Raw genomic sequence first — 26653 nt, 5'->3', positions numbered from 1 at the left:
GAGCGAGTCTTGGTTGAGACCCGGAGACTGTCTGAAACTGTGAGTCAGTGAGAGAAGGTATAGGCAAAGATACATATAGCCATGCAAATGCTCCTTCTGTATAAATGGCCTCTATCAGAGACCTCCAGGAGAGGCCTCCCTGCTTCATGTCAGTGGCACAATGTGAACTGGTAACATAAAAGAAGTAGATGAACCATCAGTGTGAAGAAGATGAAAATAAATTGGTCACTGAGGGAGCTAAAGGCCAAGGAGCCCACTGGCCTTTGGCTTACCCTCAGGGATGCTGGGCCACAGATCGGGACAGCAGTCTTAGATGGGGAGGATGTACACCACCACACTGTTTGAATGTTGCAATTAGCCAAAATGTCATGAGTCAGAAATCAGCTTGTTACATGTAATCATACTGAAAAGGTTGTCAACCTCATTTTGGGGAAATTCCATGAAATTATGCAGCTCATGCAGTATTGAGATGGAAGAAAACATAGAAAGGAGAGGGAATGGTTCCCTTCCCTTAAAGCAGCAATAATGAATCCTCCTAAAATGTAAAACATCCTAAAAATGTAAAATATTCAATAAAAAATAAGGAAAACTTATTTTGACGAATTCAACTCTGTAATCCTAAATTACAAAGAGTTTAATGACCTCTCAAAGTTGAAAATACTCCTAGAAGAAGGAGACAAGGCATATCTTTCTGCCCAATATGTATCAACATACCACAACCTGAGGGACAGATGACTCACACATGAATGTGGAACTGTTATGGAACATATGCATTATTATATAACAATCATTATGTTATGTTAATGTTGTGTTAGTATTCATATTAATATGAATAATGAATAATAATGTCGTTTTTTTATTTCGATGCTTTGGCATTTTGTTTTTTACTTCCATGCCACTTATTTAATTGAATATTTGCAGAGTAAGACATTACAGTAGTTCATCCAGCCTACTGTGTAATGAATGTAAAGGCTGGCTGTTTTTTTAAGATATTAAAAGGCTCAAAAAGTGTACAGTCCAAAGAATGCAGTTAGGTCTCTTGCGCGAACATCATGCTATGAAATACATTCTCTGCAGCTCATAATTTCGGTGGTGTTTCATAACAGTGGAGCCCCGGATCACACTTTCCTTTGATAATGTATGATTCTGACATTTCATGTGTCTAAAATTGGCTCTTCATTGGGATGGTGGCACTACGGATATGAATATCATGTATGTAAGTATGCTAATCTGTTTTGCATGTCGTTAGATCTTGAATAAACATGTCTCCTGTCTGAATAGTGTGAAGCTGATTTTGTTCATGTAAACTGCAGCCTGCCATTATTATTTATTTATGTTCACCTAGATAAGAGGGTGATTTACCCAGAGGATTCTTTTTAATTCTTCTGCATCCACAATGAGACAGCCCCTCTTGCAGGGAACACTGGCTGATTTTGTTTAAATCTTTAATTTCAATGTCTTTATCTTGCACAAACTGAGTTTGACGTGGGTAGACACAATTTCTTTAGATGTATAATGTGATTTTGTCATTGTCAAAACCACCAAGAAGTTACTTAAAACATTAACAGCTTTAATATTTGGCCAGATGATTACTTACGACTGATGAAGGAAATTAAATAAAACCATTTGTTGACGTTTTGTGTGTCATCGCTGTCACACCATCATAAATATACTCACATGAATGCTCATAATGTGGCGTGTGAATTGTGTTATTTTAATTTGATCATTAATTTGGTCATCTATTCTTCATTGTCATTTTCATAAACTTGTGCTCTTATCTTATCCCCCACTACAAATATTTCTTTGGAGGAATCTCGACAGAATTTACAGCATTTTGAGACTAAATTGTTTCCCAGAGTGCTAAAAAAAATACAATGAATAATAATTGCAGTAAACTGCTTTTTCATCCGATTAAAACCACAGACCCCCGAAAGTAACCACACAACCCTAAAACCAGTGCATGAAACTACATCTTTATAAGGTGGAGCTTTGTAATTGGGCCCCGCAGGAGGGGGTGGTGAACCCTGTAATAGGGCAGCCAAATAATGTCAAAGTCAGTATAGAATTTATTACAGAATACCAAATCTTCTGTCTCTATAGCACCTCTGGAAACCCAACCAGTTGGATGTAAAGTTTAAATAGTGAACTGCACACGGTGCGCTTTCTGCACACTATCTGCAGACAATCCTAATCCCTGCCTATCTTCAGATAGCAATATCAACGGGCTCTCCCACGCTGCGCATAGCACCAATTGCACCATTGCATGAAGCTGTCCTCCCCACTGCTGTCCAGATCTGTGCTAGGGGAGCTGTATCGCAGAGATAATGGAATCTCTAACTGTGTCTCTCCAGGCTCCTCTGTGTTCAACTTGTTCCACTCACACTTTATGTGACACACATCATGGCCAGGACGTTATATGTTTTCAAGACATCATCGTAGCAGTGAGCGTTGTGTCAGACAGTCAATCCATGGAGGCCATTTATCATCCTCACATATAAGGAGCGCTAGGCTGTAAATGGACATTGGTCGACCATGAATCATTATTTGAATGTAAAAGATTTCAGATCAACAACTTTTTTATAACTTAACTATCACAAAAATACTATATAATTGTATGACATACTGTACTATACCTTTTTATGACTATACTATGACAATGGTTATGAAATGTTTATGACATACTACGCCATGATTTTTCATTACTTTTTTATCACTTACTATACTATGAGTTTTTATTACTTACTTTTGTCATGATATACTACACTAAGACATTTGTATTACTTTTTTTATAGCATACTTTATAGCATAGATAACATTTTTCATTTCAAACTATACTTCGTTTATGACCAACTGTACTATTACTTTTTTTTACATCAAATACAATGAATTGTTTTGGACATAGTATACGATGACTTTATATGACGTTATTCGACATTCTGTGCTTTGACTTTTTATGACTTTTTCAACATGCTATACTATGACTTTTATGACCTTCATTTTACTCTATATTATAAGTTTAATTTGCAAACTGTGGTGTATGAACTGGTTTAGCTCACCAGGTAAGGCTTGTACCATCTTGTAATAAGGTTATGTTGCAATGTTAGGGTTCAATAACAGCTTAAGCTATTTTTACTTCATTCATGAGTTTTTTCAACATAATATACTTGTGTCCATGTTTCTGGAGGTGATTTCATATATTCTCAAAAAAATGTAATTGAGATGTAACGCAACCAATATTGTCTTAGGCATTGTTCGATCTTAAAAACATCTATGATATATTTGATTTGCTAAACTAACTTGACGGGTGTAAAAAAAGGAATGGATTAAAAGACTCATAGACAGTGTTAGGAGAAATCTGGTTCGTTTTCACATACACATTTTATTTTGCATCAAAGGATTGAAAAATGGCCCAACTGTATGTGGCTGCATATTCCTGAGGGCAAACCAATCTGGCAGGTAAAGATTATTCAAAGGGCGAGCCATTACCAGAACAATGATCAGAACAAAACCATCCAAACAAGTGCGAAGACAATGCATCGTGAATCTCATTGGCAGAAAATACTAATTGGCTGCATTTGGAAACTGAAAAAGATTTTCAAAAGATCTTGGATCTTGGATCTAGATTTGGCAGTTGGTCGAGTCTATACATCTTTGTAAGGTGACAGTGTAAATCCATAACCATTCAAAAGTGTAATGCATAAGAACAAATCTAGTCTCATCGCATCTCATTTGCCTTCAGGTGACAGCAGGACATCGAGGACTGGACATTTCCCTTTACTGTCATACTGTCCTTTCAATATTGCACTACTATGTCACTGTATGTCTTTGCTTTGGATATCACAACTGATGTGTTGCTTTGTTACCATAAAACAATGTCTCGGTAACCCTTTGCTTTGAACCACTGGTAGTATTATGCATAATAGGATTTCCAGCAAGTAGTGTGAAACTCAGTTTGTTACATTGGCATATTATGTCCAGGTATTAACCTGTGTTTTTCCTTGTAACTCTCAATATCTTCGTGTTTCTCAAAACAATTATAGCACAGCCAAGTATATATATATTCTGTTTCGGTTCTGTTTAAACATAGACGTCCCTTTTTGCCATTATGATTCTCCGCCTCAGCTCAGCTGACAATGGGCTTGTGCTTATTTTCACCAAAATGCTCTGTGCAAAAGTACAACGATACAGTAGCTTCATCAAAATAAGCTAACAGTTTGAGCAGTAATGAAAAAAAAATCATTCACAGTAATAAATCACAAAAGAGACAACATTAGGTTTGGCTTGCATAGCAAAGCAAAATAAGGGAGAAAATATTAAAAAATATATTTACAAATTATGCAAGTCCTTTTTCATATTAGTTTGTCAATTCTGCCGTGATTTCTCTTCTTCATCTCCACTGTGTGAATTTTAGTACACAATGTGACAGAAAAAAAGAAGCGGACAAATAACATACCATTTACTCTTTTGAAGAGGGGATGAAAATAACACTGTGAGACTGGTGTGTCTGTGTCTGTACATGACATTTACAACTCTGCATTTTATCTTGCACTTTCCTTCGTCTCCATTCTGTCTCCTCTCCATCTTCCCAACATCATTCTGTGTCACTCGCAGAGAGGAAATCTCATAGCGCTTTACAAACAAGGTGTCCTGGGACAGGGAGCAACTGCAGGGAATGATGCTTCACAAAGACTCTGGAAGAGCAGACACACCAAAAAACAACAATGTGAAATCGGGGTGAGATTGAATACTTCACTCTTAATATCTGCATCTCCATTTCACAATCCAAGGATGCATCTCACGTTGGAATACAAATTGGTAAGATTCTTATTGAAAATGGTGGAGCATAATTCTTCCAAATCTAGACTTTTTTAAATCTCTTTTGAGTGGTATACAATATATAACTGCATTGTGATGCTGTCACAACTGACTATAAGAGGGAGATCTGAGTTGTCTTGTCTTTCTTTACGAATCGTTAAAGAAGTGATAGCCACAATCTATAATTTATTATGTGGTCTATAATTATTAAACTGCATTTTCTTCATCTTTGTCAATCAGGGTAAAGCCAAATAAAACTATAAAATGGATTATACAAATGTCAAGGAAGTTTCAGTCAAGCCTGCATATTATTTCTCTCTGCATATCTGAGTGACATTTGCCTGCTTAAATTACATTCATTATGTTTAATGTGCACAGAAATATGTCCTCATGAGGATTAACACCTACAGTGCTCCCTTTTCTCTGTGCTGCTTGTGGAAGGATGCCCGTTGTGGGTGGGTTCTGTGCCAGGTCTCATGTGGGAACCCCTACTCAGGGTGGCCCTGTTGGATGTTGTTGTGCCGCTCCAGGAAGCCATATGCTGCCGCTCCAGCGTCGACACGGTCACCATGCACTCCTCAGAGGGGTCTGAGGCCGCAGCTGCCCACGAGCTGTGCATGCGGGAACCCAGGCTGTGCATGGCCGGTGTGTGGGCTGCATGCGTGGATGGTTTGTTGAGAGAATTTGGCAAAAGGATACAAATGAGACATCATGATAGAGGCACTCCTTGTTGAATTTACTATAATGGAGGATTCTCTGGCTAAGAGTGCAAAAAGACTTACCGTCAGTGTTGGCATCTCTTCGTCTGGGCAGAGTCCCGACCTTGCCCGTCTGTGGTTTGAGGCCAGTCAGTGGTGCCCTCTTGTGGCCAAGGCTATGTGTTCCCTGTGCCCCGTGGTCTGATGAGCCAGAGCTGTCTGGGCGACAATGCTGGGAGCTTTTACCTACAGAGAGGAAGTTAATGAAGATAAATATTTGGCTAAGCGTGCCTGAACAAGTATTTGGCTAACACGCAGTGCATCGAGCTTAACACCAAAGAGTGATGAGGAAGTACAAAAGTAATCAGTGTCCAAATTAAATAATAAAAAAAAACTAAAGGAATCAGATTTATTACTAGATATTGTGTAAAACTTGTGTTGAATATATAAGTGTACATGTGACATTTTTAAACAAGGTTTTAATATTATTCTAATTGAATGTTACTTTTAGCGTGAATTTAGATTTAAACTGATTGACAGTGACTTATTTACTAAATGTCATGGCTCTGTCAGAGGAGACTATTTACATATGTTCTGGTATTGCTCAGCTATCACACCTTTTGGGGCGTATATCATTGAGATTGTTGGACTTGTAAAGCCCAACTAATTAGATTACAATCCAATTTATTGTTTCCATTTCAGGAGAAACGAATAATATTAGCGGTTTCAACTACTGCTAAGAAAACCCATTATTAAGAACAAAACAATTGATCACAAGAAGGTGATTCAGAATCTGTTTCTATGACATGGGATGTTTGTGGAAATATATAACTATGAGTCCTTCATGCTTACTTCGTAGGAAACATTCTTAGAGAATAGTATTACTGAACGCTTTAATCAAAAGGCCTCAGGAACTGTTTTTCTTTGTTACAGCAATATAAGCAACCCGTTGCTCAAAACCTAGAAGAGCGTTTAAATGTTTTAATGAGACATTATGAAATGATGTACTAACAAACATCACATTTAAAACATCTAACTACAATATGGAAACCCCTGTGGAAATACTGCCACCACAATGGCTTTGTTCATGATTAGTCTCACTGGACTAAATCTATTTCCTCAATCCGCTTGTTGGCTCTTCTAATACAACCAATAACAATATGTGACAGCTAAACAGAACACGATACAATGTTTGCATTGCCATTGTTTGTAAATATTTTTAGTCAGGGTGACCTGTATTCTGCCCTGCAATGGGTTATTAAAAGTGTTGAAAACACATATTCTCAATTCACAAGTCAATCTCTCTTAACCTGTCAAACAATGGAGTCTAAAAATGGTTCAGTTATGTCCCTGTGGGAGAAGACTTCAAGTTTCACTCTAAAGAAATGCTTTCAGACAGAACCCTATTTATAAATGCATCAAATCATAAATGTTAGACGTGTGGCTTTTCAATAGAGCACTTCTAAAGGGTTTTGAAACATTCTATGTTATGGTTTTGATGTCTAGAACGGCTTCAAGTTACTTTTCACAGACTGTCTGAATATCTCTTTGACAAAGAACCTATGATTACTGTAAGACTTAAATGGAAGTTTTTATCTATGTATGTCCTCCGAGTTTCTTGACAACCATTCATCTGATCTACTTCACGCTTTGTGGGTGTATTTGCAAGTGTTGAGTGTGAAGTTGCTTGGATTAAAGGGTTCTTGAGAAAGCTGCAAGCAGCAACAGCAGAGGCCGTGCAATCGGCCAAACGGGCACTGCACTAGTCTCGTTTTTTATTTATCATTATTATTCATTTTTTTTACTTTACACCAACTACAGTTTCTACATTATCTTTAAATGTCAATCTCTATCCATGTTGGCTACATAAACATGTTCCTGGTATACTATGAAATGTTCTAGAAGACAACCACAAGACAAGGGTGTGTTGGGGCTTGTATGCATGTGATCTAATGGGCTATTGACTTTGTTCTATGCAGCGTGTCTGTAGGTGATAGTTCAGCCAGACAACAGACTGCACCGTGTTTGCTACCTCAGTGGTCTAAACTCTATTGGCAGACAAGGACGTTGATATTGGACAATTCTGCGAAACATGACATTGTCATGGGAGTTAAACTGTGTACTGTAAAAATCGTCTTATATTGATGAAATTTCTAGGGGCCAAGGGGCTGCAGTCTCAACAGCTTTATATAGAAGGCGAAAAAGCAGTCTGTCTGCACTATTAATCCACAGCTATTTGACATATTGACATTTGGGTAGACAGCCATGTTCCTAAATGTGGTGCACCTTTAACAACAGTACATAAAATACCAGCTATTAATTCAAAACAATATGGTATTTTTACCTTACAAAAAGACAATTTTTACAGTCAATGCACTGGTGGTCTACTGATTTAAAAGCATTGCCTTCGGTCAGACTTGTTTGGACATATGTGAGAAATACCTGAGCCCTCAAGGTTGTCTACGCTGTGACCAGGAGTGTATTCAAAGCCACACAAATTCTTTGACACCGCAGCGTATCTTTCCTCCTCCTCCAAGTCCTCGTCTTCTTCAGAAAGGAGAGTTGGTCCCAAATCAGAGCCCAGTGTACTGGACATGAAGTCCACGGGAGGGATGGGGGTGGTCGACACGTTTGGACTGCCCTTCATGTGCCTAATTCATTGTGGGGAATTACTGTATATTAGTGAACAAAACAGATTTAAAAAAAAAAAAAGCAATGGAGGTCAGATAATGAGCATAAATACTGCAAAACAACTTTGTAGAATCATGTAGAATCAGAGCATATTAAGAAAGGTAGAGATGCAATGTGCAAGAGACTATGAATGCCTGCAGTGATTTCACTGATTGCTTTCTCAGTGCTGGTGTGTGTTGTGCTAACACAATGGAGTTGTAATTGGGCTGGATAAAGGATATCTGGATGGGCAGGGCTGTCACCAACATGCCTGTTATCTCCCCCACAGCTGTCCTCCATGATGGCTCACATTCCGCCATCGAGAAGATGCATGCATAATTACCAACTCTATTTACCGATGTCAGAACTGCATGTTAGACTAAACCTAGTCATTACCCTCCAACATGTGTCGCCTTCGCCTTGTCAAGTTTCCCAATGCTCCGTCAAAGGTGCAACCAATCGAGAGCTGTTTTTATCGCTCGCAAGAAACACGGTCCGCAGGTTTTGGCTGACACAAGTAAATACGGGTGTTATTAGGCACTCAAACATTGGCCATTGCTATGCAAAACCCCAAACTATCAACAGAATGAAATGAATAAAATTACAGGTATCTCTCTCCTAGTGTGCAAAGCAACAATATTTGAACAAAATTGTAATGCATGGGCACAGTATAAAGCTTTGAAGTGATCTAACAGTCACACAGGACTTTTTTTTTTATAGCCAAATAAATACATGAAATTATAGAAGGAAGGCGGTCTCAAAATGTTGTTAACTGGAGCTTTAAAAATCCCTTACCATGTCTGCTTTGCCACCTCGTATTGGTAAGCTCTGGTCAGCTCATCCAAGTGGGCCTGCAAAATGGATTGCATTTCATCATGGTGGGCTGAGCTAAGAGAGGAAGATGAGGGCTGGCTGAAGGAAGTTTTTGCCGGTGAGGAGGATCTTCCTCTCAGGGGAGGAGTGGGACCTCTCTCCTCCTCTTCCTCATTGTCCAAATTCTGGTGGCGGTACGCCTGGACAGACATTGGTGGGGCCCAACTGTTGCTGTCATATCTGGCATGTGGACAAATGTTTAATATATTAAGGATCACATTGACTTTGCTGAACAGTCGATTGCAAATAGTTGAAGAAGATAGGAAACATGTAAGAGTTTCAAGGGAAAATGTTCCATATTTTATGCGGATGTCCAGTTAGTGTTGATAAGACAAGATAAGATAATCCTTTATTAGTCCCGCAGTGGGGAAATGTACAGGATTACAGCAGCATAGTGGATAGTGCAAACAAGAGACATAGTAAAAAACAATGTATCAAAACAAGTATTACAAATAAGTAATAAACAGTAAAGAATATTAACTAAGTAAAAAAGTTAAAATCCACAATAACTAAAATATAACTATAACTAAAAACTAAAAATATATATATATACAGACAGAATAATTGCTGTATTGCACGGTGTATTGATATTGCAGAGATTTTTTTTTGTGTTTGGTGGTCTACTGGGAAATGATGGTGATGGGAAATGATGGTAAATGTAGCATTCACGGAGCTGTGCTAGCATTGCCTACATGTACCAGGATGCATTACAAGTGAGCTTCTGATGCCCCGCAGTCTGCGGGCCACTGCTTTGGCCTCTCTTAGTTCTATATCTTCAGCCATATACTCTGGCTCGAATAAATACAGCTGAATATCGGCATCAGCTAAAACACACTAAGATGTATCCTCGTCCATAACATCCTCTGCACTCATATTTCGGGATGCCATTTTTCGCTGTTGGAAACTTAGGTAGTGTGCAATGCACGCGAGGACAACAAGGAAGTTCTGTTTTTGAGCAGCATCTAAAGCACGCCCCCTCACTACCCAGAGGCGGAGGCGAGAAATCAGAGCTAAAATAGCGCCGGGTCTCCCCTTTCTCAGTCAATATAGCAAGCACTGAGGAATTTACTGCTTCAAATTTTCCCTCAAATGACATTCCAAAACTGATCTGACTCTAGTTTAAATCAAAATGTTAATAATCAGTTTTTCTTCTGTTGGCAAGTGTAATGTGTATAACAGCTCAATACAATCCAATCTATGCATTTTTTTTTCTATATCAGGAAAATAGGCAGCTATAGGTCTATTTTGTGAACTATGTGAAGTTCTCCTGCAAGCTCTCTGAAGATAAACACACACTCCCACACTCACACACTCGGGGCACAGGTGCAGGATATTGTGACCCCCCCCCCCCCCGGGTTTGCATGCGTTTCTTCTGTCCACGTGTGTTCTTGTGTTTGTGTGCATCCGTTCCGAGGCAGAGACTGATGAGAAATGAATGTATCTTACCCTCCTCCGTGGTTTTCGTGGGGGTAACGGTCAAGGTCAACCTCAGTGCCAGGGAGTGGGTGCATGGGTGGTGGAGGCAGGGGCATGTTAGCCCAGCACGACCCATTTGATTTAGAGGCCTTCGTTCCACCCTTCACCTTCTTTTTCTTGCCAACCTTTGCACCTGGAGGGGAGGTAAAGAGGAAAGGAAGTTTAGTCTTCTCTACATAATGCTAATCCCTGTACGCACAAATATTATTCTACACACACACTAACACATACCTTGAAAAGCCATCTTCTATCTTTCTCTGCTATCTGAACTTTTTAAAACCTGTCTCCTACCCAGTGTTCATTATTTCTCTTTTTGTGTCCTGGCAGTGCATTAGGGCTTTTTTTCTAAATGTTGACATTTCTTAAAGAGGCACCGAAACCTGCGGTGAACCACTTTATGTTGCCTCTCCACTTGCTCTACTATCTCTGGTAAGCCTGACATTTAGCTGAGCACACAGGCTGTTTGTGCAGAGCTACCAAAGTACAGACAGAAATGCCTCCATGACTTTAAGTAAATGTATATACACTGCATAAATAACTCAGAACACTGGGCGATTTTCCGTCATCACTAATCAAGTTAACCCAAAAGAAATGCGTCATGATTGGGTGACATTTCTGGGCTAGATGAGCTCCCGGGGAAGAATTGTGATGAAGACAGAAGAGTAATTAAGAACATTATCCTAGGGGTCCATTTTCAGTTCATATGTAAATAAATTCCCTCCTTTTCATCTTCCTCTTCCTCTGGTTTAGTTTTTCAACTCCCTTGTAGTAATTTCATAGGAAAAGAACAACAACGTCCTGTCATTTTATTGCAAAATGGGGCTTCTTCTGGAATTTTAAACACTGCTACCAATAGAGACTCACGATACATACACAAGAGTGGAAACATCACAACACAAAAAATGAAAAATAATAACATAATTGAGCTTTATCTTCACTGGGGCACTTACCAGTGCCAGGGCGTCTGTCAGTTAGCGAGTAGCCCAGGTTTGCTATTTCCTGCTGGGCTTGGAGAGAAGCCTTCCAGCGGGGATCTGGCCTGTCCACAGCCAGCTCGTGGAAACTGTTGGACTGGAGTATCTGAGTGGTGGCATAGGGGGTGGGCTGACTGCCTCGCGCTGGGCTGCTGTAGCCTGCCTTCCCCATGAAGTCAATACTGCTGTAGATAGCACCATCAGACAGCATGGTGCCCGTCTTCTCTACTGCTGCGGACGGTAAAACATCTGAGACAAAAGATGATGGTGACAAAGCAAGGCGGGAAGGGGAAAAAAGGCATCATGGAGAGATAAGTTGACATGAAGTTAACGATCTTTAAGGTCATTAACACTCCCTGCTGCTCTGGCACTCTGTATTAGTTAAATACAGGTCTCAAATGGACTTGATATAAATGAAAGTGATTATCTACTATCACAATTAGCATGCAACACGCTGTGGGAGCCGGTAGAGTGTTCACATGAGGGATATTCAAACAGCGCTAACCTTCAGCTCTACTGTCTCGCACACAAAAAGCCTGCAGCTCACCAGGGTTCCAATAAGCTGGGAGAACACGCAAACACACAAATGCACAATAAACACATATACTCAAACTATCAATCTCATACATCCTTGGAAAAAGGGAACAATGGCAGGGCAGGAGAAAGAATGAAAAATATAAGTTAAATATCAGGCGTGTCAAATCAAATTAGTCAAGTACAGCCCTTAAAGGCTCTTTTAATTTGCGTGTATGTGTTTGTTTGTGTGTGCATGCTTCTGTGTGATGTCCTGTCAGTGCGCTTCCCAATGAATGAGCATCAAAACTGTCTGACCAGGCATTGCTAAAACTGCATTTCCTAACACCCCGGCCGAGCCTGTTTATGTTTCTTACCTCCTCGGCCAAAGTTGCTGCCGCCCTTCGGACTCCCTAAACCGCCGTTAGCTGGGAGGCTCGTGGAGGGCCAGGAGTCAGCCAACCAGGGGAGGCCTGGGTCACCCGCTTTCAACAGCCCTGGACGGCTGTGAGAGGAGAGGTTTGTAGAGATGGACAAAGAGAGGAGAGGGGGGGGGGGGTAAGACAGAGAACCGTTGACATCGTTAAATGTCCAGGCTGCAGCGAAACAAGCATTGCTCATTTTCCTCCTGCTGCATCAACAACAAATTGATGCGAAAACTCATTCAGCATATTCTCGCCTGTGGAGCAGCCACGCACACAGGCGACAATAAACAACAAAGAGACATGAAACGGCAAGTCTATAAATCAGCTTTCTTTCTCCCCTTCACTCCACCACCCTTAATTCTCCCCAGAGAAGCAAGGCAGGCCTAAATACACACTAAATCCACTTTAGAGCCTTAGCACAACAGAAATTTACATTTTAAATTGAGAATCATGGACAGCCTCTGGCAGATCGGCTACACTGGTGCACCGTCTCCATGGCAACAGAGACAGCAGAAGCCCATTAGGTGGTTTAGGAAAGCTACCGTGTCATTTTGTCTTAGTGAAATACAACGGTCGTGAATGCAGGCTTTGACTTCAAGGTAGGAAAGTTGTGGGCAGCAATTCAGGGACCAAAAAAAAAAAAGACAATTTTTGCACAACCACTTCGCATCAGCAGCTGTAAAAATGGCAAAACATTCACATGCCCCGTGCATCCTGTTCACATATGTTTGCTTAATGTGCGGCTACACAGTACATTTTCACACTGCCGCTGATTCGCCAAGTGCCGAGGGAATTGTTCACAGCTGACTTGGTGATGGCTCAAAGGTGTTTAAACAATTACATCAATAATTTCCATTTTAGAATACACAAGCATATACATAGATTTACATACATTTGCTCAGAAACACGTGCCAAACACACAATAACACATACGCGAGTCTGCAATGTGGTGAAGCGCACTCGTACACACAAAAACGGCAAGGAAGTATTTATTTTTAGTCCATTTGCTCTGGGCTTCTCTGCTTGCTTAGGTGTGACAAAACGGAAAGAGGGAAAAGGGAAGAATGAAGAACACAAGGACGTTCATTCTTTTACTTTCGGCAAAGCAAATCCGCTTCCTTCTCTTATTCACTTTGATTTTCGGTGGATAAAAAGGTAAACTTCACTGTGTGCATTTTTGAGCTGTCAGGAAATTCTAACAGCTTGCTGAGTGGAGTCTCAAGGTGCAGTCCTTTTGTCCCATCCACACATGCAAGCCATCAGAGTGTACTGTACGGCAAGAGTTTTTTTTTTTAAACAGCACATTAATCACCTCTCCCCTCCTACCACGACCTCTGGCTCTACCAACAACCTCGATTGAAATGAGAGAGAGAGCCAGTGAATGAAGCCCTCACCTGCATTAATTGGTAGCACTCACTTCAAAGGAGTGATACATGATTTCATCAAGTGCACATCTGTGCAAATCATACACTGAAATATTGGAACATGTATGCAAATTCCGTTCATCATGAAAGAATTCTTCATTACAGGTATTACAATAGACTCTTGTCACTAAAAATGCAGACGAGGCAATATGCTGCGTAGCACAAAAATGTCAGTGGGAAGGCTCTAGCTATAGGGTTTGTTAATTTAGATTCTTACCTTCCATTTCTGATCAGGCCTCTGTCTCTTTGGAATGTTACTTGTAGAGAAAAGAGGGAGGACAGGGGAAAACAATTGCAATTATTTTGTCTAAAAATGTACAGCACCACCATCAATTTGAATATAGGCAGCTTAACTGGGACATTTTAATAAATAATGCATAATGTAAAGACATACCTGCACGCGTAAAGGTGAAGGATTGAACTGCAATTAAAAAAAGAAGAAGAGAGTGGATAAAGTATAAATAATCTTTGCTTTGCTTGTTCATTTGTCAATATCAATAGCACTAGCATGTTTTGATGAAACTAAGGGTGCTAATGCATCTAACCACTCCTTTCCATCATCTTCTGAATTACGCTGAATGCCCTGAGGGAAACAGTTCAAATGAAGTTGACACATTTGACCCCTTTTTGACCTGGGGCATCTGCGCCGTCACCATTTTATTTATTATTCTTTTTCCAGAATACGAATTTGGAACCTCTTGTCCTTCTCTCTTTAAAAGAGAGACGTTTTTCTGACATGAAATGGTGCATAACTTGACAAATGTGACACCTCAGAACACAACACAAAACGTAATTAATGCTGGGTTTGAAGTATTTGATTTCAATCATTCCTGTGAAAATATTGCAATATTTTCAGTAAACTCGAAATGTGATGTTTTGGTGTTAAACTCAATTTGTTTTGAGAGAAGCATCTCTCAATCATGTAAATCCAGATTAAATAAGGATACCTCCCCAAGCCACTGCAATGGAAGCTGCAATGCACATTACGATAATGGCAGCTATATGCTTGACTCACAGAGGGATAAAAGAGTATTTTATACGTAAACCTAGACGCGCCTCGTGTTAATGTGCAAACAACACCAGCCATGGTCTGATAGTGGAAGGGGATGTTCAATTACTTATTTCGCATGAATGTATTAGACTGTTGAGGTGCTGTGCTGATGGAACTCAGCACAGTTGATGCACATCAGTGCACAGTGAATTAAAGTAAATAGGGCCTATTTCCATCTGTGCAGAAGGCATTTCCTTTGTTCTGCATTTTAGCCAACTCAAATGGTGTCACATCAGTGATGACATCAGCTTTTTGTTGGAGAGACCGAGTGTGCTTTTGAGATTCTGTCTTGGTGCAGAACCATGTAAATTGATATTTTTTTTTACCTGCATAGTTGCTAAGTCCCTTCCTCTTTTTTCTCCTCCAGTACAACCAGGCACTGAAGCCCATGAGAACAATCCAGCAGGCCCCTCCCAAACCAGCGATGAAGGCTGGCTGCTTCACCACGTCTGAGATGCTGTTGTTGCCCTCCGATCCCGTCATTACGTCCCTCAGTTCTGCACCTGGGGGGGCACCGCATACAAATAAACACAACCACACACAAGCACACAAAATATACAAATGAACAAACAATTATGTTTCAATAGTTGCTGTGTTTTAAAATCATTTGGGATAAAAATGAAATCAATATCATTTCCACTGTGGTCCAAAACAAGACAACAAATAAATAGATGTTTTGAATGAAAGCAAAAGATTCATTGTTGCTCACTGTAAAAAGAAAATAAAGACAGTGTATACTAAAGACACATGGACCACTGGAAAAGCTAAAAGATGAGACCATGAATAAAAGGGGAAAATAAGAAATACAACACGCAGGGGGCAACTGTGGTAAAAGCACAACAAACAAAAAAAACGGCATCAGTGCATCCAATATGTAGGCAGAGTAAATCAATTCAGCAGTGCAGTTATCAACTTGAGCTGCAAGACACAAGATTGACGGAGCAGCTCTGACAGAGTTTGATTTTCTGTTGCAGCTACTGTGCTGTGAAATTAGATTCACAGTCTCCAGCAGGAACTCCCGCCCCCCCTCCCCCATCATTAAGCTTCAGTCCACACGCCTGTGTTTCCTTTTCTCTGTGCGTTAAGGGTGTTATTATATATCAGTCAAAAGTCACAGATGAAGAGCATCTGGCCTGGGCTCCGATATTGATTCTGGGCTTATATACTCTGGGCATCCTTTAGCTATTTGATATGATGTGATAGGCTGATAAGCTCCAACAAAAACACTGTTGACTTTGTTAGCGCCAGCTGGACACATATTGAAGAGTATTATTGATATGACTAACAGTACTTGGCACAGTGTTACCAGACACTACGCTTATTAATGAACCGCAATTGATTTCTCAGTAGACGTCTGCGTTGTAAAGCGCAATCTTCTTTCTTCAAGTCTAATAAATTGATAAATCCTTTTTTCCAGACCCCCCAGTCTGTGATGGAGACCATGGTCCCCCATTATGAAGTCATTTCATTTGACCCCAGACTTGGTGTGTGTGTGTGTGAGAGTGGATTACCCAAGATGATGAGCTGGGGTTTGCTCTTGACCCCCACCCCTGCACTGGTGCCTGCAGCCACCTCCACATGGTACTGCACTCCGGTCTGCAGCCCCCCAACAACCACTGAACGGATGGTTGCATCCACAGACTTATTGACATGAAAGCGGGTTTCGTTGGCCAGACACCAGATCTGACAGAGACAGACACGCCAGACAGAATTCATTATAAGGTACAGTACATTTCTAAAATATTCAATTTGGTACAGCTTATCAGGTGCAGAGTTTGATCCCACCTTGTACTCCTGGATGATGCCGTTCTGTTGGTCGGAGGGAGGAGGGTCCCATGACACGCTGATGGACGTGCTGTTATGGCTGCCTACTGTCAACACTGTCACTTGCTGCGGAGGCGCACCAGGTGCTGATGGGTCAAGGGGGGGGGGGGGTCAAAATATTAAAGAAACAAAGGAAATACATAAAAGAGTGAAATTATTTAGCATATAGTTTTTTTTTCTTTTCAGAAATGTGAATGTCTCCTGTTTTTTTTAATCATCTTAAAAGAAGGATTTGTCTCACCCACTACCTCAACTCATATACAGCAAGCCATACAACAAAGTATTTCCTAAACCAGTGTAGCAGATGGCTACCAGAGCACTTCATCTTAATTTCCTATCTTAATGACTGAGGGGGGGATGCACTGGAACCTAAAACAATGCACAGTTCTTCAATTATATATTCTATAATCCTACTGGCATCATAAATTATACACACCTAGTATTTGAGGTCCAAATTGCACTCGACTAATTGCATATACAACACATTTTCTCAGCAAAGGAAAAATGGCTGCGCCCAGCAGCTAACATTATTCCCATAATGGACTAGAACCATAATGACCACATGTAAATGCATTCAAAGTAGCTGCATTCAATTTTGCATATCTTATCTTAATGAAAATGGTCAGTCTCCATGTCCACTAATGAGGATTCTGAGATGGCTTGTCAACAGAAATGTGGTGTTATGCCTGCCTCATGGTGCCAAATTCAAACTCCCTCTTTAATGGGTCATTTTTTTTCTTCTCCAAATATACCAAACTGGCCTGATAACCGGCATGCACAGATTGTCAATTTGATTTGAAGAGAATGCAGGCAGCAGGAGGCAAACACCATGCCTATGCAACTAAGCAAATCATCATCTCTCACTCAACGGACTACACGACCACTCTGAGTACACAGTTTCTTATGATTCCCATTAAAACTATCATTATGTTCTGACTGAGTGAGTGAAATAACGACTCTGAACCTAATTAAGGAACTGAAAAAAAAAGAATGCTATCTGCAGTGGGTTCATGTAAGCAAGACGCAGAGTGCCACGGCAGAGCGGAAAAGCCAAAGCAGGTGGGCCATGGCGGGATTGTCTTGTTTGCCACTTGGCCAGAGAGCAACATGACTTCTCCAGATGGAATTAGTTCTGGAAATGGTTGGGAGAAAAATGCAATGAACATGTGCACATTGCCTGAGTGAGAAAACAAGCAGTGTGATTGCATCGGTAGATCAGAGAAATAAAGCCAGGCCGTATTAGGAGTATAAGAAAAAGTGTCTCTGCCAGTCTTCTGACATCCGAGAAGTTCCAAACATCTGGCTCAGTAAACGCATATAATAAATGATGGCAAAACAATGGATGTGTTTTGAGTTGAAAAGATGGAACAAACCTTCCTGGATGATTTAACTGCTTAAAAGAGAGGCTCTAAACAGATATGGCATGTCGGCAAAAAATATTTGACAGCTTGGCAGTACAAAAGATTTAAATCCGCCATATGAGAGGCACTTTATTTCTATTACATTCAACAAATTGACTCAACCCAGTTTGAGGATATCTATATTCAGCCATTTGGACTGCATTGACTTTATGAGGCAATTGCTGTTAAACCAGCTCATGCGGATGTACTGTCACAATATAGTGATGATTCGACTGTTCAGAAAGAAAACTGACTCATTTATTGACAGCCAAATGTAAAATCCTTGTACTTATAATATATATTTAAGCTGAGATATCATCAGGCATGGGCAAAAAACTGCAGGATGCAGGTGGACTGTAGTGGAATTAAGTCAACCTTTTCATATTATTTGGATTGCCTTCTAACATTCTGAAAAACCAAGACATTCTGTGGGACTCTCTGGCTCATAATTTCTTCGGCAATACGTCATCTTTGTAGGCCAAATTTCACAAAAATCAAAACACAATCATGATTCTTATTGAGGGAAAGACAAAAAAAAACACATCCAATAGAGCACAAACTGCCACCAGTCTGGGAGCATTTTTGAGTTTACAAAACTTCAGCCAGGAAGTTTATCATTTGGATTGGATTTTCCAAAATAATCATACAAAGATACAAAGCTGTCGGACTTTTGCTTTAGAGATATGCATTCAGTTTCACATAGTTCAAACTACGATCACGCTAAAGAGGAGATTTTTTAGAGGAGAACTTCTACATATTTTGGTTAGCAAATGTGAGTGCACCATCAAGCAAGTAAGCTCCTGTTTTCCAAATATCACTCATGTGGCGCTGTTCCCGCAAACTGATGATCTTGCCCAGTCCGTCAAAGGTCTACATTAGGAAAAGACAGGAAGCATTAAGTGTAGTTCTGCAATTTCCGTATCTACAAGCACACTCCCCGAGGATGAATAATAGCTACAATACCAGTAATGACTCAGGATAACATCACAATAAATGGCCAGAACAGCGGAAAAAGTCAAAGAGTATGCTCTTAATAATGTGACTAATACTTGTATTAAGACTGATGAACACAGTATCTAGAGAGTTATTTAAAGCAATTAATGATTCCAATGTGTTAAGGAACATTTCAGTTTTTACTCACAGCTGCACAATTAAACAAAAGACACTTAAGCTGTTTAATGTCCTGCTATACAGTGTGTAAAAGTGGTAAACATAACCTGCTATGCAAATGAGTGCATCAATTAAGCAAATTGATTCATGAATTAGCAAACATTTATATGTCAACATGACTGTCCCCAGATAACACATGTGTATATGTAAAATAAACTCCATCTAGTATCGGACCAGGGAGTTCTATTCCACACAGGGTGGTGTTGTCTTTTCCCCTCACTGACCCTCTTGCCATGGTCTCATAATATCAGTGCATCCTCATTTTAACAGTATCTGCCTCGGTCTTAAGCACACCATAGCATTCCCTTTGATTTGCTTTTTGCAATGGTGGAACCCCTGAAGATATGATAGTGACGTCACAGAGCCAACCGACCCATTTCTCCCACCAACAACGTATCGAAGGGATGTGAGTATCATTAATCTTAATGCACATGTTTTTCCCCTGTTTGCAGTGGGAGACATCAGCTTTTTTGACCTCCGAGACCCCTAGTATCTGCTAGTATTTCACAAAGACAGTGGCACATTCTCAATCTGCCATTGATGGATAGAGTGTTATGCTCACAATTCTGCAGAGCAGCACATTTCCAGTCTCGTGAGTACCGGCGGATCAAGTCAATTTTCTGTACCACGACGCCTTGTTTCCAGGATCCCAAGTAACAAGAGCATGTGCCCCAGTCCACAAAGACCTCTAGTGATCCTGTGTGGCCATTTTAATTGGGCTACAGTGAGATGAAATTCCCTTTGCAGCACCTGTTCATAGCCATCATCTTCCTCCTGCGAGGAAGAAACATTAATGGCCTTATAATGACTTGCTCTCAGTTCAGTAGAAGCCATGTTCCATACAGTCCAGCTTGTGGGGCACATGAATGCAATAAACTTCATGAGCAGGTCCCCATGCCCAGCCAGCAGGCAGAACAAAAGCATTTATGAAGCACAGAAAGCATGTTCATTCTTGACCTTGCAAATGGTAGTTTGGGAATCCCATCTTGAGGGCCAGCTTTTTCCTGAGTTTTCAACCTTATGACATGGATGGTTTGTTCAGTTTTTGTGAGAGTTGCTATAGTGTCATCCAATAGCACCACTAGGACTTAGAAAAAGCTATTGAGAGGACCCTTTTCTCTCTTTATGTAGAGATTCATTTTAAATCAAATTTGAGACCCATTTTGTTTAGCATTTTTAAGTTGAGATTTTGGCAATATGGCACCATTAAAGAAATGCCGAAATAGCAATTAGCAGTTCCTGTTCCCAATGTACCCATGAACATAGAAGGAACTATCACTGGATCACATTGATACTGAATACAACTTAAAAATGTGATGATTCTCGGGCAAGTCCTGGAGTAATAAGGAGCTCCTTTACGAGCAGATTTCTGGATGTTTATTAAGTGGAGGATGTCTAAGAACATGAAAAGGGTAAGTCTAATTGAAATAAAACAAATGTGTAGTGTATCATGTCATGTGTTTAGATTTGATTGAGGTCCTATAATTAGGCTATAATTATGAATCAAACTATACTACAAGTTGTCCATTTTACAAATAAAGTATGCAACCAATGATTTTATGATGAAGTAATTTGTGGAGCAAACAGTTCACCTGAGAAGAACCAGTAGAGGATCATTTGACCTGCACGGTAGGAGTACGATGAGAACACCAAGAACTGTTATCACCAATACATTGGAGATTGAACCTGTGTGTGTGTGCTTGGGTTGATAAAGGGGGGGGGGGGGGGGTCATGTCATGCAGCTCTGGTTGGTGTGTGACGGAGACAAGGCAGCAGGGGTCCACTGAGGAGCAGAGAGAGAGTTGAGCGTATGTCAAAGGAGACAGTCTGTGCCCTCCCCTTCTGCCCACCAACCCACAGAGGCTCAGGCTTGTCACAGACACCCACTGCGCTGTCTGGTAGACCTGTTTTCACACACAGGGGACATACTGCTGCTGTAGCGTGCGTGTGTGGGCGGGTATACTTGAAATGCCATTACCCATTACTATCTAGCCATGAAGCCATTACTAGCAGCAACGCAATATAAAAGTAGGTAGAACCACAAGAGCATCTGCTCATGCATAAGTAACTAAATCGTATATATTTCTTTGCAGCATAAAGTCAGCAGAGAAATTGATTTCTGTCAGAAATGTGAATTAATTTGTCGCTTACCTTCTTCCATGGTGCGTGCTGTCATGGATTCACTGTCCGCACCCTGGAACTCATTGAAGTACGGCCGCACTTTAATCTCATAGACGATGCCTTTCTTCAAACCGGAGAGAGTTATGTCCCTCTCTGAGGCAATCTTCAAGTCCTGCATCTGCCACGGCCCTGGAGAGGGCAGCCCTGACGTCTGCCGGTACAGAACACTGTAGCCTTGAATAAACTGGGATGGATTCTCAACCTGAAAGGAGAGGAGAAGGAGAGAGAGTGGAATGAAGACATGCTGTACCGGTAATGACGTGGGAGGTGGCGGACATCTGTGTGTAAACTGCTTTGGAGCTGTGGATCAGCATTCAGTTAGTGTCCTCTGTCAGTGACAATGCACGCTTAGTTAATCATACAGTTTAATTAGCAGCAGAGGAGCCAGCAACCACATGAAGAGAGTTGTAGTCTATTTGCCAAAGCTGAACAGTATACCCCTGAGTCAGACCTTCAGCACAATTTGGACTCAAAATACCTTATTAAAACAGTTCGACTTTTTTTCTTCTTCTTCTTTTGCTGGTCCATTTCAGGAGAGGAGTAAAATATGCAACATACAACTCATAGTAATGGCTTGTTAACAAGGGCAGAAGCAAGAAAAGGCTTTCACAAGTGATATAAAGCAGCTGTTTATCATCGGACCAGTCAAAATATATTAGGATGGATCTCTTTTCTTCTCTCTGTCTCTTCCTCTCTGTAGCCTCAGTACGCATGTCATTAACAAAACTATTTGAGAATCTAAAAGCCTTATAAACATAAGAAGTAGTGCCACTTGTGTGTTTGTTCATCTGTGTTACTGGAATAAATCATTTATTTGGTGAAGTAAATCGAAATAAATGACCCTCCTGTGTGTTCACTTTCCTACAGTCTTAGAAGATAGCCACAGAATCAATCAAGACGTGGTCTAGAATAAGGGTTATGGGTACAACTGGGTGACACTCAGTTGAGCATCTTTGTGTCACCTGACATATAGTTGAGTTGCAGATTGTCCAATTAAAGTTCACTGAAATCTGAAATGGGAAAAGCACATTTGTGCAACTGTTCCCACAGGACATGCACAGGGCAACAACGACTTCAGAACATATCCAACAGTGCACAGAATCCACTTTAATAAAGACACTTTTACTTGACAATTCGGTAACGAATTAGTGTGTGTCTCGCAAATGGAGCCGGTCGAACAGCATCCGCGGACCTATTCGTAAGGACCACAAAGGCAGGTTCTTCCTGTCACTATGTCAGTCTGCAAGCAGCATACAAGGTTGCCGCGCAGACAAGCACGAAATAGCAGACTAGTGTAAGCCCATCCTTGGTGTGTCATTAACCTACAGCAGCAGTTACTATAGGGACACCTTGCTAACAGACGGAAATAATATTTCCCAGATAAAGGGCCGACTTTAAACTGCCTCCAGAAGTGACACATGTAGCACCTAATGGTGATGTATTTGTCCTGAATAGAAACATTAGTCTTGATACCAGCATCACCTCAAACCATTTTAAATTGATGGAGCACCAGCTGCTCAGACTATGAATGTATAGCCATCTCTCAAACAATTTACTCTGTGCCTGTGCAAACTAATCCAAACATAGTGACATGCCAAGTATAATGTCCCCAAAAGCCTTGGCAAGATTTGTTTTGCTGCTCTGAAGGTAAAACTACCATCATTTAAAAAATAAAAAAAGGTCATACAAGTACTCACAGTCCATGTGACCTGCACTGAAGTGGAGCTAAGGACACCGGGGTTATGCATGCTAACGACCACATCTCCCAACTCCTTCTGCACGCGACGATGGTCCACTCCCTGTGCTGTGGGACTTATGTCTGTGAGACAGAAAGAAATGCAGAATTGTAGAGTGGAATATTGATGCGTATATATAAGAATTCATTACAATACACTCCTATTGTTGTACCTTGAGTCCGCACTGGCTCAGACATGGGGCTGGGGTCCCCAAGCCCTTGAGCATTGACTGCCCTGATGATGAACAGGTAGACAGTATTGGGTCGTAGGTCCTTGACTGTGAACTCAGTGGTCTTCACATGGTCTGCCACTGTCTGCCAGCTGTTACTCACTGACTGACTGTAGAAAGAGCATGATTAAATTGAATTAATTAGGAAGAATCTCATCATTATACTATAGAAGTAATCTAGGCAGTTTATTTGGGGCGACACTGGTAGGCCATGTTCCTAGAGACTGGAAGCAAAAATCATATGTCACACAGTAATGACATGCCATAATCACGCGTGAAATCTTTAGAAAAACGTCCTGTCATCTTCAAAAAGAGTGATCAGGGTAACAATCATGACACACGCTAAGCCTTTGACGTCCTTTCTTTTAGTCAACTATTTGGTAAGGAAAGAACAAAGCTATTTCTCACATGCCAATCATTTCCTGCTTGAACTTTATTTGCCAAATAATTAGCATTTCAATTCAAATACTTTTCTTTTTCTTTTTAAAAAGAATTGCAAGCCATTCAGAATATTCTGCTTGAAACTGCCCTGGCTCGATTGAATGCCCACAGAAACAACCACAGCCTGCCATACAAAGTTTGGGGTCACTAAATGTAGCTGGAGGCCATAGGTCACAGACATACCCAAAGGCCTCGATGACATAGGAGGACACTGGGGAGCCCGCCTCCGGCCCCGGTTCCCATGACAACGAGATACTGCTCTTGGTAACATCAGTGACCACTGGCTTGGAGGGTGGCCCCGAGAGAGCCGTTGCGTTGTGAGGCATGAAGTCTAAGAGGTCAGTGGAGTCTGACAAAGATGGAAACGTAGAGAGAGAGACATAATGAATACCTGCAATAGCAAAGAATATCAAGCAATGTCGTGCTTGATATGCATACAACTGTGTTCATTTTCCATATGAATTATTTCTTCTGAAGCAGACCTCTGACATCCAAGTAGGCACTCCATGATGTTTCTCCACTGGAGCTGGTGGCAACACAGGTGTACAACCCCAGATCAGACAGCTGAGGAAGACAGATTATTATATTATCATTAAGGCTAAAACAAGCCACCATTTGCATCTGCATCATTACAACTATAACAGTTGTAACAGAAACCAAATTCAAAACTAAAACCAAAGAATAAGGGGAAGCAACCTCTATGAACTTGACCCATACAGACACATTATGTAGTTTTCAGGCTGTGCTTGGTTGCTGTGTTCAACTGAGTCCAATAGTCTGTGTAAGGCTCGTGCCAGGTTTCTACAAGCTCTTACGTCACTCTGGGCTTTTGAAGGAGGTTCACAGCTAGTAGTACAGTCAAAATGCATTAACCTCCACTGGCCTGCATTTGGCTCGAGAAAAGCCGGAGAGTGGATGAGGAAACTTTAACACCAGGCAATGAAAAAAAAAAGAACCCAGTAAGAGCTGACATTAATTTTCTTAATTGATTTCCTCCAATAATAGTCACCCTCTATTCCCAGAACCATCAACATTATCATCATCAGTGCTGACACGGAGAATAAAAGATATGACAATCTAAGGCAATGCCTTAGGAACCACTCACAACTATGCTATCTCTCAAGAGAGAGGAGAGGAGAGAGTGACACAGGAGGAGCACTTTGACACTGTGACAGGACACTGTATATTGCACTTCCTCCATTATATTAGCCCTTTTAGACCACTCACTGGTCCCTGTCCTTGAGTCCTTGAGTCTAACCGCTGCCTCAGAGATTCGGACTAAATAGCAGCATTTAACAACTTATAAAAATCAATCCTCGCTATTCATCTTTTAAAAGCAAACTGACTGCACTTGTCCATTTGAATTATGTTCAGCTGACATCAGCTGGCAGATGAGGGACTTTTTCTTTCATCTTTCACATGCAATAGAAGAACACAAAAATAAAACTTGTGTGTGTGTTTGAATTTCTCTGTTTGTATGTGTATCTACATACATAATATAACTATTTCCCTTTTTTACAGCTGTTTCTATTGACAGTGCAGTGAAAGGTAGGTCATCAAAAATAATGAAACACAAATAACCTAAACCCCATCCAATGGAAGTAGAGAAATGTTCAACTTGCAGGTAGTTAAATGTGTGCACTGAGTGAATATTTGCAGGCACACATCTACAAGAGTTCAACTGATATGGCACAAAACGACTCCGTTTTTAACTTTGGGGTGACTCATTTTCTCAAAGAGTAAATAGTCAGGTACTGATAGAAACATTGCCGGTGAAACATGATTGCTTTGACCAGTTCAGGTGCAGCTAAAAAGGAGGAAATAAAACCTTGAGCTTCGGTTGTGGCAACGTCACCGTGTTTCCAGTTCTCACCACCATTTTGGTGGTTATCATATGTAATTAATGACTTAAATTACAAAAATAAGACCCAAATGACCATAACCATGAAATTATCCTGCACTTCTCTTCAGTATATAAAAGTAGTAGGCCATTGTGTCATGTAAATGCTTCATGTACAATGCTGCATGCTAAATCCTACGTACATCCATCTCTCTGTAATCCACTATCACCTACCCTGGTACTCTGGATCTGAAGGCTGCCATGCTCCAGCAGGGAAAATCGCGGATCCTTTCCAAGCAGATTGCCGCCATTCTTTCGCCAGGTGACCGTGGGCTCTGGGTCCCCTGATGCCTGACACTTAAGGAGGGACACGCCTCCCAAAGCCTGCGTTTGGTTGGATGGGCCTTGTCGGATGATGGGTGGAGGGCGGTCTTTCAGGGCTAAGGATAATAATCAAGGAACAAGCATTATTTTTTTTCAACGCACTGTAACACAGTAATTTTGATGTCACGGTCTTGGCATGTAGCAATGACTCTCTATTATTACTCGTTAGATTTTGTCTGATTTGTGGGGGGGGGGAAATGTGACCTTATCACAAGGTGTTAATCTGTGATTGCAGTAATTGCATTAGTGACTGCGGGCCCAAGATGTTAGGGTTCAATCTGATGGATTTGTTGTGAGAGGAAGTGACTGCTTTGCGAGCCTTTTCTACAGCAAGGCAGTGTGCTCATGGCACTGCATCACACCTTTGAGCTTTAATTACCAGGTGAGGATTAACGATGCTTCACCCGTGGTGCTAATTACCATACCTTCTTTATAACACCTCTCAACACATTCATGCCTGTCCTCTCTCCTTCCTACTCTCTGACTCATGGCTGTACCTCCACCCTTTCGGCATCTCCCCCCCCCCCCC

At 40.9% G+C, this 26653-nt stretch overlaps 1 protein-coding gene across 4 annotated transcripts in view; it reads right to left on the bottom strand.

Moving 5' to 3' along the window:
- Positions 1-3359: 3359 nt before the first annotated feature.
- Positions 3360-26653, bottom strand: part of LOC116388772 (roundabout homolog 2-like) — a 77633-nt gene continuing 54339 nt past the window's right edge. For 2 of the 4 annotated variants that reach the window (XM_031856935.1, XM_031856936.1), the window contains 20 exons: positions 25975-26180; positions 24383-24464; positions 24084-24249; positions 23403-23569; positions 23192-23313; positions 21465-21696; positions 16705-16829; positions 16431-16602; positions 15246-15422; positions 14263-14289; positions 14086-14125; positions 12397-12524; positions 12012-12068; positions 11483-11755; positions 10503-10665; positions 8979-9236; positions 7956-8164; positions 5598-5759; positions 5224-5469; positions 3360-4691 (listed from right to left, as the gene is read on the bottom strand). In XM_031856935.1, coding sequence (XP_031712795.1) covers positions 4690-4691; positions 5224-5469; positions 5598-5759; positions 7956-8164; positions 8979-9236; positions 10503-10665; positions 11483-11755; positions 12012-12068; positions 12397-12524; positions 14086-14125; positions 14263-14289; positions 15246-15422; positions 16431-16602; positions 16705-16829; positions 21465-21696; positions 23192-23313; positions 23403-23569; positions 24084-24249; positions 24383-24464; positions 25975-26180 — 3014 coding nt within the window. In that variant the 3' untranslated portion in view covers positions 3360-4689. The remainder of the gene's footprint in view (positions 4692-5223; positions 5470-5597; positions 5760-7955; positions 8165-8978; positions 9237-10502; positions 10666-11482; positions 11756-12011; positions 12069-12396; positions 12525-14085; positions 14126-14262; positions 14290-15245; positions 15423-16430; positions 16603-16704; positions 16830-21464; positions 21697-23191; positions 23314-23402; positions 23570-24083; positions 24250-24382; positions 24465-25974; positions 26181-26653) is intronic. The other 2 variants (XM_031856937.1, XM_031856938.1) reach the window with 1 other exon arrangement.

The sequence above is a fragment of the Anarrhichthys ocellatus genome, unplaced genomic scaffold (assembly GCF_004355925.1).
Source record: "Anarrhichthys ocellatus isolate YVR2014 unplaced genomic scaffold, GSC_Weel_1.0 scaffold18, whole genome shotgun sequence".
NCBI classification, from domain to species: Eukaryota; Metazoa; Chordata; class Actinopteri; order Perciformes; family Anarhichadidae; genus Anarrhichthys; species Anarrhichthys ocellatus.
Note: the sequence above shows the minus strand (reverse complement) of the source record. Positions and strands in the feature narration are given on the sequence as shown.